General features: G+C 49.4%; 1 protein-coding gene across 1 annotated transcript in view; it reads left to right on the plus strand.

The window, feature by feature from the left end:
• The window catches only part of LOC142573076 (beta-1,3-galactosyltransferase 1-like), an 81819-nt gene that overhangs the window by 48590 nt on the left and 20786 nt on the right, over positions 1-12443 (plus strand). Inside the window, exon 2 of the mRNA XM_075682592.1 lies at positions 7948-8765. Coding sequence (XP_075538707.1) covers positions 7948-8765 — 818 coding nt within the window. The remainder of the gene's footprint in view (positions 1-7947; positions 8766-12443) is intronic.

Consider the following 12443-nt stretch of genomic DNA (forward strand, 5'->3'; position numbering starts at 1 on the left):
TATATATATATATATATATATATATATATATATATATGGCTGTGCATAATCGTTTGTCGGTTTTATGACTTTGCCATGCGACTATGCATACGCCTCCTCAGAAACCACATTCACAAGTGAGACTAACTCATTTACTTTCGCAATTAGAATTCTTATCCGTTATGGCGCGTACAGCACGTGGCACTGGAATCCCGCCGATATTCCGCAGAGTACACCTGCGCACAATGATGCGCACGCACACTCGTTCTTTGTCTGAACAGCGAACGACTGGAACCATCAGCTCACCGAAGCTGTGAAGCACTACATACCTGATCACTTCAAGAAATACACCGAAGACACCGCACACTTTTTGTAAAAGCTCACCCCTTATCATGCAGTACCCCAGAACGGAGCATTTGAGGTATAAGAAGGAAAAAAAGAAAAGACAGACAGACAGACAGACAGACAGACAGACAGACAGACAGACAGACAGACAGACAGACGGACGGACGGACGGACGGATGGACGGACGGACGGACGGACGGACGGACGGACGGACGGACGGACGGACGGACGGACAGACAGGCAGACAGGCAGACAGGCAGACAGGCAGACGGACAGACGGACGGACGGACGGACGGACGGACGGACGGACGGACGGACGGACGGACGGACGGACGGACAGACAGGCAGACAGGCAGACAGGCAGACAGGCAGACAGACGGACAGACGGACGGACGGACGCACGGACGGACGGACGGACGGACGGACGGACGGACAGACAGGCAGACAGGCAGACAGGCAGACAGACGGACAGACGGACGGACGGACGGACGGACGGACGGACGGACGGACGGACGGACGGCACGCAGAACATTTACTATTTGAAGCATGTCGAACTAAGCGACAGAATATAGGTAAGTGCTCGATATACAAGGTGTCTTGTTGTTTTACACAATTTTTTGTGAAATATTTGTCCCGACGTCTCGCAAAATCTGCATGCGTGAGCTGTGCTTGAGTGAGTGAAAACATAGCTATTTCCAACGACACGTCCGAAGTTGAAGCTGAAGGTAAACAGCGTGTACGAATGGCTTCGTCTCGAAGCCCATTCCTCACCTTTCATTCAGCGGTGATCACGGCTAAAAAAAGTTCGCAACCCCTTGGAGGCGTGTTTACCTCCCAGCCAGGGCCGAGTGTGACAGACGACACGCCGGAAAATGCGCGGCGCCAACGCGAGTCACTCATCACACACGCCTCCTCAAGGACACTCCCGGCAGCGCAATGGAAGGCGTCTCTTGCTGGGAAGCAAGGTTTACTTGCCTGCGGTTTGTACTAAATGCGCTAATTTGTTTGTTTGTTTGTTTGTTTGTTTGTTAAATATGTGTGTAGGAGAGGTTGGCATCACGGGTGATGCGTCTCAATCCTTCTCAGTTAGGCCAACAGCATATAGAAAAGGTATACCGGCAGAAAAACGAGCAAACAAGACAAAAACATTATATAGAAAATATAGGCGCGCTCAACAAACACACAAGCAAACAAGCAGCAAAGTGGTAAAATAAGGTGCATATAAAAGTCTGAACGCGCTAACGCATAAAGTTCAAATTAGCACACTCAAACAACACACAGAGTTGGCACAGCAAGAAATGTCAATTAAGATTATGCAGCGGTCACTTGCAGTTTACTCGTATTTCAAGGAAGCACCGTCTACACTGCATAAAAGGTTACACCACAGGCTGCAACAAGACCAACATCAACGGACACTTCAAAGAAACCTTAAACTGAGCACGGGGACATTTAAGCAAAACATGCAGAAAATTTTACAGCGCTCCACTTATTACCCGCAGTTTTCTTGACGCTTTCAAAAGTTATTTTGAGGTCCTAACGGGGCCCTTTTGCTGTTCAGTCGTTAGATATTTTTTATTTCACACCAGAGCAGCTTTTTGTCCAGAACACGAAATTTATCTCTTCACCTTTTTTTCGGTGCCAAACATAAATACTGCAGTGCAATGAGAGGTACCAAATATCTTGCGATTCCGACCACACTGCAGCTTTGCCTCGGCCTAACCTGTGTAAACAACACATTGTGTACGCAATGCCTAAAAGTAATCTGTGTATTACTGTATCGACAGAAGGGCTGACAATTACTAAAATATTTATTTCTATTTTTGGATCCGAAACAGAACGGAATTTCGACAACCGCTTTCATACCAACTATCATTCGACATTCGCAGACATTTGACGCAAACCGGTGCATGCATTCCTTTTGTGACAGCGGTATTGCATACCTCATTGTCGACGATATCCGTTGCATGGAATGCCGCGGGGACTAGGAATCCACTAAAACAATATTTCACGATTAAGGTCAATCGCCTTTGTACATATCTGTTGTGCTTCACGTACTAGACCGTGATCATTCCTGTCATGTTTGGGAAGTTAACGCTCAATAGAGACGTTTGAGAGTCGCTTAGTATGACCCATTTGAGTGGGCGTTGTTGTGAACAAGGTCAAGGCAGACGTTATGGCTTAAAGTTCTGCTGTCGTAAATGTAGTGGTCTGATAATGTCAACATGATCTGTTCTCTTGTAGACGGTATGCAGAATGCGAACGTTGAACCTTTATCGTGACACGAGCAATCTTTTGTTTATGAAGATATAGTACGTACACGAGCGCCAAATGCACTTACAGAGAAATTATTGACGGCTAAATCGTTTCGTTTGACAACCAATGAAATAACGTTGACTTATGCTGCACTATAAAAGAAAAAAAATATCTTGAGCTTCAAATAGTGTAGGGACAATATTTTTTTACAGTGAAAGCTGTATATGACTAACATATTTGCAAAAGAAAGCAACCAAATCCCAATAAAGAAAGGCGTCAGGCAGGGAGATACGATCTCTCCAATTCTATTCACAGCGTGTTTACAGGAGGTATTGAGAGACCTGGATTGGGAAGAAATGGGGATAAAAGTTAATGGAGAATACCTTAATAACTTGCGATTCGCTGATGATATTGCCTTGCTTAGTAACTCAGGGGACCAACAGCAATGCATGCTCACTGACCTGGAGAGGCAAAGCAGAAGAGTGGGTCTAAAAATTAATCTGCAGAAAACTAAAGTAATGTTTAACAGTCTCGGAAGAGAACAGCAATTTACAATAGGCAGCGAGGCACTGGAAGTCGTAAGGGAATACATCTACTTAGGGCAGGTAGTGACTGCGGATCCGGATCATGAGACGGAAATAATCAGAAGAATAAGAATGGGCTGGGCTGCGTTTGGCAGGCATTCTCAGATCATGAACAGCAGGTTGCCATTATCCCTCAAGAGAAAAGTATATAACAGCTGTGTCTTACCGGTACTCACCTACGGGGCAGAAACCTGGAGGCTTACGAAAAAGGTTCTACTCAAATTGAGGACGACGCAACGAGCTATGGAAAGAAGAATGATAGGTGTAACGTTAAGGGATAAGAAAAGAGCAGATTGGGTGAGGGAACAAACGCGAGTTAATGACATCTTAGTTGAAATCAACAAAAAGAAATGGGCATGGGCAGGACATGTAATGAGGAGGGAAGATAACCGTTGGTCATTAAGGGTTACGGACTGTATTCCAAGGGAAGCGAAGCGTAGCAGGGGGCGGCAGAAAGTTAGGTGGGCGGATGAGATTAAGAAGTTTGCAGGGACGGCATGGCCACAATTAGTACATGACCGGGGCTGTTGGAGAAATATGGGAGAGGCCTTTGCCCTGCAGTGGGCGTAACCAGGCTGATGATGATGATGATGATGATGATGATGATGATGATGATGATGATGAACATATTTGCGTAGTTTTTTTCGGCGTCCGGCCGCAGAAAGATCATCGTGTAGGCCGATCCTGGTGATAGTGCAGAAAGAGTCCAAGTTCAATGGCACAATTAACTCTGCGGGCTCGGGAACCTGTAACGCGCCCTTGAACTATTCCTGTCACACGTGGGACCCAAAGAGGTCCCAGGCACGCGGGTAAGAACAGATGTTTTTGCAAAAAAAAATGTTCGGTACAAATTTTTCAAAAAGGACTTCAAATTATCGGCGCCAACCATGCAAACGCTCTAGTACCACTGCTGGCGCGTTCGTCGTCGTCGTATTCTTTCACAGCTGGCTCCGTTGTGCAAAAAACTATCATCATCAGCAATGGCACGAGCGTCGTCGTCTTCCACAGCTGGCTCCGTTGCCACTCATCATTCCAGCGTAGAATTCTCTTCTGTCGTCGTAATTAGGAGGCCACGCCAACGCGGGTATGAGCCATTCAACAACTGCGTTATCGACGGGGCGGACATGTATAGTTTGTACACCCGAAGAACAACATGCGTACGAGGAGCGCCGGAGTGAAGAGCAACAAGAACGTAAACGGCACGCCGCTGAACGACCACCGACGAAGAACGTTCCCGCGATGCTGAACGAAAGCGACCATCGCAAGCCCGGGCTCCTCCGAACGAGCAACGACGCCAGACTCGCAACGCAAAAAATGACAACCATTTCTTTCTGTCAAGATGGAATGGCAGCGAAAGCACTTTGTCTTTCGTTTGAAGGCTTTGATTGTGGTCAGCTTTCGCTGCCATTCCATCTTCACAGAGTGGAATGATTTTATTGACGCTATGAATCCTTTTATGAATATTGCTGACAAAAGAAGCCTTAACTTTGCAGCTGCATAACTCAGCAATGCAAAAAAAAAAGAATATTGACACGCGCACTTATTAATATTTTCTCCGGTGAGTGTGCTTCACCGGCTAACGCATGTTACAAAGTTCATAGTGAGCGAATAACAACGACGAGACGAGTAGGCGACACACATAGAGCCATGTGTGTGTCGCTTACTCGTTCTCGTCAATTCGGCCTGTTATTCGCTCACTATGAATCAGAACCAAATGGACTTACAAAGTTATCGCTTAGTGCAAGAGCTTTATCGCAGCATTGTTGTAGGTTATCGACGATTCTATAGCGAAGGAATCCTGTCTGTAGTCACATGCATACGCCATGCGAATGGTGATGTACATTCTATAGAGCGTGTACGAGCACCAGCGATTATGTTACAATCTAAGACGAATCATGTATAAATAGGCGATGCGTTTGACCCGTAGATCAAGGTTTTCGACGATCTACGACTGTGCTCGCTGCTAATGTTGTGCATGGAGTGTCACTTGTTTCTCCGCAGGCACAAATTGGCACAATACGCAATTAACTTCGTTACTCGCAGTTCGGGCACTACGTTTTCCTTCAACGGTCACTATACAACGTGACAATATGGCAATTATTGTAGGTGTAAACTTCCTCTGTTGGGACATCTAGAGCGGGCAAAATTAACATTTATGCAAGGATCTGAACCAAAGCAAATAACTTTTGAATAAAGCATTTGAAAAAAATAGTAATGTTGAAATTTAAGTTATCTGCTTTTCAGACCTTAGTTCGCGACGTTTCTTTTATTTATCTGTGTTCGGCAATGCTTCAAGTTTTATTTTTCTAAATGAAGTCAACGTTATGCTTCCAAGAGTCAATAGAACTTAGCGTTCTTTTTCAAACGCAACACATATCATTAAGATGAGTTGAATGCTTGTGTAATCAGTGTGCACCTGGCTTTCAGTTGTGTTCGAATAGGAAAATCTGAGTCGGCTCTGATCTAATTAAGGCTTCCTATTAATTGCCCTCTGAATAGGGGTAGAAATCTGAAAGTTCCCCCGTTTCATGCAAGCTCAGGAAAGGTACCTTCTTATTGACTTTGTGTTGATATTGATCTCATCTAACTAAGGTGATATTGCCCCGAACCCGTCTCCACGCAACTTGCGGAATGAAGAGAGTGGTGGAGGTGGTTAGAATGGTATGTCTTGATTGTAGGGATGGGAGCTTCTGCCGGCCGAAACGACACGTGTGCACTTTGTATCAAATAGTTTTGCGCTTCCTGCTGGGTGTTACAATGATTTGATACTGGTTTTCTCCGTTCATTATTTCTACTGCTTCCAAAGATCCAAAGCTGCGCACAATCGGGTTTACGCCTTAACCGCGGGCATGATAGGTGGTTATTTTTTTGTGTTGCCCCGATCTTGGCATTCTCCGTTGTGCGCCACAGCGACGCGTGCGCTTCTTTAAGCGGCTCTCGACCATCTCCCCAGCGTCTGCAGCAAGCGAAATAAGCGCACGCGCAGACGTGAAGGCAGCGCCAGCCTCGACCACGCGGATGCAAGCGCCGTGCGAGTGCCGTCCCCCGCTTCGGCGATCGTAAACGGCCGCGACGATTGCCTGTCCCGGACCGCCTCTACCCTTCAGGTCCGGCTTCGCGGCAAAATACCCGGCAGCGCGCCCGTCTGTCCGCGCCGTATGCACTCTTGCGAAATCGTGCGTATACACGAGCGCGGCGGGAACGTCGCACCGGACATCGAATGTGCGCGGGCTTAGCTTCACCTGTCATTAGGCGGCGGGAAGACGGACGCTGCAATGAGGTCGAGTGCTTTGAAACGCCGCAGACACACGGCCGCAAGCGCACTTTCTTTTGTTTGGTCGTCTCTCTCTCTCTCTCTGCCTCTCGTTTCTCCTCTTTTTCTCTGGAGCCGAGCGTTGAAGGATAAATATAAGGTGATTTCTGAGAACTGCATTTTCGAACCGTCGCCTATGCTGCAACCTATACGCTGCTAGCTGCGGCAACAGTCCTGCAGTATAGCTTTAATTGACCACCCACCGTACTTGTTTAGTAGCTATGGTGTTGGGCTGCAAAGCACGAGGTCGCGGGATGGAATCCCGGCCCAGGCGGCCGCATTTTGATGGAGGCGAAATGCGAAAACACCCGTGGTACTTAGGTCCATGTTAAAGAACACCAGGTGGTCCGAATTTCCGGAATCCCCCCCACTCCGGCGTTCCTCATAATCACATACTGCTTTTGGCACGTAAAGCCCAATAATCTAATCCAGCTTTAATTGACCAACTTGCTGTACCTTCGATTCCTTTATAGGTGAAAGAAAACATTATTGCGCAATTCGAGGGATGGCTAGGTGATGCTGAGATAGGGGCGAATATAACGCATTCGGTCGTGGCGCTATCTAAAAAAAAAATGATATCGGGCTGCGTTATACATGATTTCACTCGGAAAGCTCACTTTTTTTGCTGCTTCAATATCGGTTTAGTAACAAGAGAGAACAGCCATCAGCTTAGCAGAAAACGGGGTTTTTTTTTCTTTGTTTTTTGTTTAATCACGAGCGTGAACTGCGCCAGCGCGTCGCCTTCACCTTCCCTTCCCGCGTTGCAGATTAGTTTCTACAACTGGACAAGGAGGATCATTAACGAACGGCACGAACATCGAAACGCTGACACTTTGCTGGTCAACAGTAACGCATGCACTCCAAGCGCATGAAAATGTGCAGACTGCCAAACACATGGGTTAAAGATGCCTGGAAATTCCCACAGAACCTAATGCACATGGAAAACGTGGATGCAACGCTTGTAGAGTTTGTGCTTCTGCAACCGGAGCGAGTATTTAAAACAGACAAATTAGCCTGCTAAATTGGCTTTCACGTGAAGTTGTTAGCTTGGTCACGTCAGTTTCGTAAAATTGTGGATCATGAACTGCTGGCACGTCTATAGGCCGGGCAACTTAGTTTCTTGCGTACTTTAGACGACCTGCGACAACGGTAAATTATGTCATTTAGATTTCCAATTTTGTTCCGGTTTATTTGGGCGGTGTTCAGAACGCACACAGACATAAGAAATAAGGAGCAGGTGGGCAGTGAAAGAGCGCTGTTGCCCGTCCTTGATATCTTTAAGCCACGCGTGCATGCGCTGTGAAGACCAACGAAAGCAACCGTTACTGAGTCATCCAAACTTGTACGCTTGCTTGCTTCGGCGTTACAGGGCATCTTAAACCGTATTTTAGACATTGTGAGAACAAACTAATGCCTGCCGAAACTATTTCGTTTCTGAACCGCTTCGTTCCTTTCTTCCGCCGGTTCGAACAGGTGCGGCTTCGCTACGCCACCAAGTCCTGCTTCGGCCTGGCCCTCTCGCTGGCAGCGTTCGCCGCGTTTGTTCAGTTCCCGGATCTGCTGCGCTCCACGTACCGCCTGTACCTGGAGCACGCCAACCGACACTCCGTTACTGAGACCCTGGTCGGCGCGCCCGTGTTTCGCAGCCAGCAACCGCTGCGAACACTCGTCGCTCCCAGTGCAGCTTATGCGCCTCGAAGTCGCCGTCCCGCTGCTAGCGAGGCAGCGGACGTGATGAACAAGAAGATCGAGGTGCAGAAACGGGGAGCTAGACCCGCCGCCTTCCGCCTCATCGCTCAGAAGGCGGAGCAGAACAGGCGGGGTGCGGTCCTCTTGGAGGAGAGCCTGAAGAGACTGGACAGAGTCGCCGCCGCAGCCGCCTCCAAGAGAAGCAAGAAGGCGTCCAGACCGAAGCCGACGTGGCTGCCGCCGTACGACCCTTCCAAGTACCGCTTCATGCTCAGTCCGGAGCTGTGCTCCGGCAACGGCAGCGTCCTCTTTCTCGTGCTCGTCCAATCGGCGGTCAAAAACGTCGAGCGACGCGCGCTCGTCAGGGACACCTGGGGGTCGGTGTGCCGGCGCAACGACTCCGCGGCTGGAGGCGCGGCCCTGTGCCGCCTGGGCTTCGTGCTGGGCACGAGTCCGGACCCCGTGCTGGAGTACAGGCTCCGCGACGAGGCGAGCCGTCACGGTGACCTGGTGCAGTCCAACTTCGTGGACTCTTACTACAACCTGTCCCTGTCCACGGTGACGGGGCTACGCTGGGCGCAAGAGAACTGCAAGAGATACGCGTAAGTATATAAATTTAAATGTTACGCGCCGAAGATAGGTTTACGAAAGAGGCGTATCGGGCTTATTGCAAGAATCGGGAAACTTCAAACGACCCAACAGAAATTACACAGTTAAGTGCTTTATATTTAATGCGTTAGCATAAGGCGCGTCAAAGTGGAGAAAAGGTGCATGTGCGTGAAGTGTGAGAAGGCAGCCACGCGCTAGTGGATTACATATATTGTGAGCATTATTCATACGCTTCATTATCTCATCTGCACATAGTCATCATCCCCGTTTGGGCCTGTGTCGTGGGGCTCGCTCGAGTGAATGAAGAAGAGTCTGATGGCCTAAACGTTGTTTCACAAGTGGTGGAGGGTGCTGTCCTGTTCGTCAGTCCTCTCGCTCCCGGTGTCTCTCCAGCTTCAACTACACTACATCCCTGTAGCTCCACTCGGGACGCCGCCTCTACCAACTGCACTCGGCCATACCGCAAGACCAGCAGGCCAATGCCGCTACATTCACCTTGTCTTCTCCGGCGGGAACCCATTCTCGGACGGTCGCCACCGCTCCGAAGGATCCACCGGTGTTTGCTGGACATTGTGGTGACGATGTTGAAAACTGGTTAGAACAGTACGAGCGCATGAGTTCCTTTAACCACTGAGACGAATCTGCAAAACTTGCGCACGTCACATTCTATCTAACCAACGTCACAAAAACTTAGTTTTATAAACATGAACTCGATTTCGTAAACTGAATCACGTTTAAACAGCTCCTACGCTAGATTTTCGCAAACTTTTCTGTCCGCTCAGGTAACGCCAAGAAACTTGCTGAGCGGGTTCAGCAAACAGGAGAATCTATACACTTAGTACATGGAGGATGTCCTCGCCCTCTGCCGCCGTGTGAATACCTCAGTGGCAGAGAATGACCGCGTACGCCACCTGCTCAAGGATATTGGGACTGAGGCATTCAATGCTGTTGTAGCGCAGAACCCCACTACCGTCGCGGACATCATCAGTACGTGTCAGCGCATCGATCAGATTCATATTGCTACATCCAATGCGCGGCACGTAGAGAAACACGAAGCTCTCGCGCATTGCAAAAGTGAAGACGATGTCCCTGCCTAATCGTTTCCAGTCTGCCTATAATAAAAGTGTCCTGTCCTGTTTTTCCAGTTCCTGCTGCTTGTGAATCGTGACAATATGATCAGCTTACACCCCGACACATCTGATTTCAGGTTGTCCAACGACGGCGAGCTACGTGCACTGATCCGCTCTATTATCCGAGAGGAACTGCACGCATAAGCTTCGTCAATCCCTCCTGAGGTCCATGTGACGCCTCCTGGTGGCTGCCTATGCCATGTCGTGAGGGAAGAAATACCTGCCGAAACGAGCCCGCAAGTCCCGTGCCTACATCCCATACATACGCCATTTTACTAAGGTTGCCTCTATAGCGCCACCCTCGCAGCTGCCACGAGAGCAAGCACCTGTAATGAACGGTTCCCTGAATCCTCTCACAGCAAGACTACCGCCGCTTCCGTCTTACAACGCCTGAAGCCCACTTCGACCTGTTCGTTACTACTGCGGCGTTCGTGGCCATATTTCAAGGCTGTATTGCCGACGCCGTCAACAAGATGAACGACGTCGCTATGCCGGATTTGAAAGGGGATGAGTTTTCTGCCCCTGTACCACAACCTCGGCGCTCCTACTTCAATTATCCACGAAGTTCCCCATCTCCGCAGGAATTCAACACTGCCGGTTCATTGCGTTCTCCGCATCGCCGCACTACACTACCAATGCGGCGCTCCCCTTCCCTCATTAAACCGGCTACTTCAACCTCCGATCACCGCCCGAAATACTAAATAGTTCAGCTTCCGGAGGGAAGGCTGCATCCTTCGGACAACACGAAACTTCTTCAGAGCGCCCGTCAAATGTACTTTTCGTGTGTTGAAGGTGTGCGCACTGAAGCCTTGGTTGACACGGATGCATCGCTTTCCGTTATTAGTATTGACTTGTGTTCTCGCTTGCAAAAGGGGAAGACACCATATTGTCACGTGGTGGTGACGTTGAAGAACACAGTAGCAATACTGTGAACGAGAAAATTAACTTTTATTGGGCGAACCTGTGCCCACAAAAACAGGCTACACTCATAGCACAAGGATAGCGGCGAACACGGTCGGCGATCGTCGGAAATCTGATCAGCGGGTCAAGCGCGTCGGCTTTTATAGAGCAGTCGTCGAACGTTCCAGACTAATCGTTCGGACCCGCGTGCCTTCCACAAAGTTCTACAACATTCGTGTCACGCGATGAAATCAGATAACACAAGGTTCGGCGAAGACAGACAGCCGGGTAGAAGCATCGATAACTTTCCAGAAACTTCAGATACATGCAGGTGCGTCCCGCGCTGTGCGATTACATTTGTTAGGCAGCGAAACGTGGTCGCCCGATAAAGATAAGTACACGTGTCAATACCCCCCTCTTAAAAAGCATCGACCCGATGCTGCATACAAACAAAAGTAATAAAAAACACCCGTAGCAAAGAAAACAACAAAATAAGGAAGTTCGTCAGCGTCCGTAAAAGGGTTTCAGACGCACCACGTGGACCACTTCAGATCGTGCGCGGCGCCGCTGTGAATGCAAAATACCGTCTGGCACGACATCATAGTCTAGTGCGCCAATACGTTGAATGACCATGTAGGGTCCGAAATAGCGGCGCAATAGTTTCTCACTCAGTCCTCGTCGGCGTATCGGGGTCCATACCCAAACACGGTCGCCGGGCTGGTACTCTACGAAGCGTCGCCGGAGGTTGTAGCGTCGGCTGTCGGTCCTCTGTTGGTTCTTGATCCGCAGGCTGGCGAGCTGTCGGGGTTCTTCGGCGCGCTGGAGATATGTAGCGATGTCAAGATTCTCCTCGTCAGTGACGTGCGGCAGCATGGCGTCTAGCGTCGTCGTCGGGTTCCTGCCGTATACTAGCTTGAACGGCGTGATCTGTGTTGTTTTTTGCACCGCCGTGTTGTAAGCGAATGTTACGTACGGCAGGACGGCATCCCAGGTCTTGTGTTCGACGTCGACGTACATTGCTAGCATGTCGGCGAGCGTCTTATTCAGCCGCTCGGTAACACCATTCGTCTGTGGGTGGTAGGCCGTTGTCCTCCTGTGGCTTGTATGGCTGTACTGCAGAATGGCTTGGGTGAGCTCTGCTGTAAATGCTGTTCCTCTGTCGGTGATGAGGACTTCTGGGGCACCATGTCGCAGCTGAATGTTCTGGACGAAAAATTTCGCCACTACGGCTGCGCTGCCTTTCGGTAGAGCTTTAGTTTCAGCGAAGCGGGTAAGATAGTCCGTCGCCACGACGATCGACTTATTTCCGGACGGTTATGTCGGAAACCGTCCCAGCAAGTCCATCCCGATCTGCTGAAAAGGTCGGTAAGGAGGCTTGATCGGCTGTAGTAATCCCGCTGGCCTTGTCGGTGGTGTCTTGCGTCGCTGACAGTCTCGACACGTCTTGACCTAACGGGCAACATCGGCGGTTAGGCGCGGCCAGTAATACCTTTCCTGTATCCTCGACAGCGTTCGGGAGAATCCGAGGTGCCCAGCGGTTGGATCGTCATGCAGGGCGTACAGTATTTCTGGACACAGCGCCGACGGAACAACAAGAAGGTAGCTGGCGCGGACTCGTGAGTAGTTCTTCTTTACGTGTAG

This window comes from Dermacentor variabilis, chromosome 2 (assembly GCF_050947875.1).
Source record: "Dermacentor variabilis isolate Ectoservices chromosome 2, ASM5094787v1, whole genome shotgun sequence".
NCBI lineage: Eukaryota > Metazoa > Arthropoda > Arachnida > Ixodida > Ixodidae > Dermacentor > Dermacentor variabilis.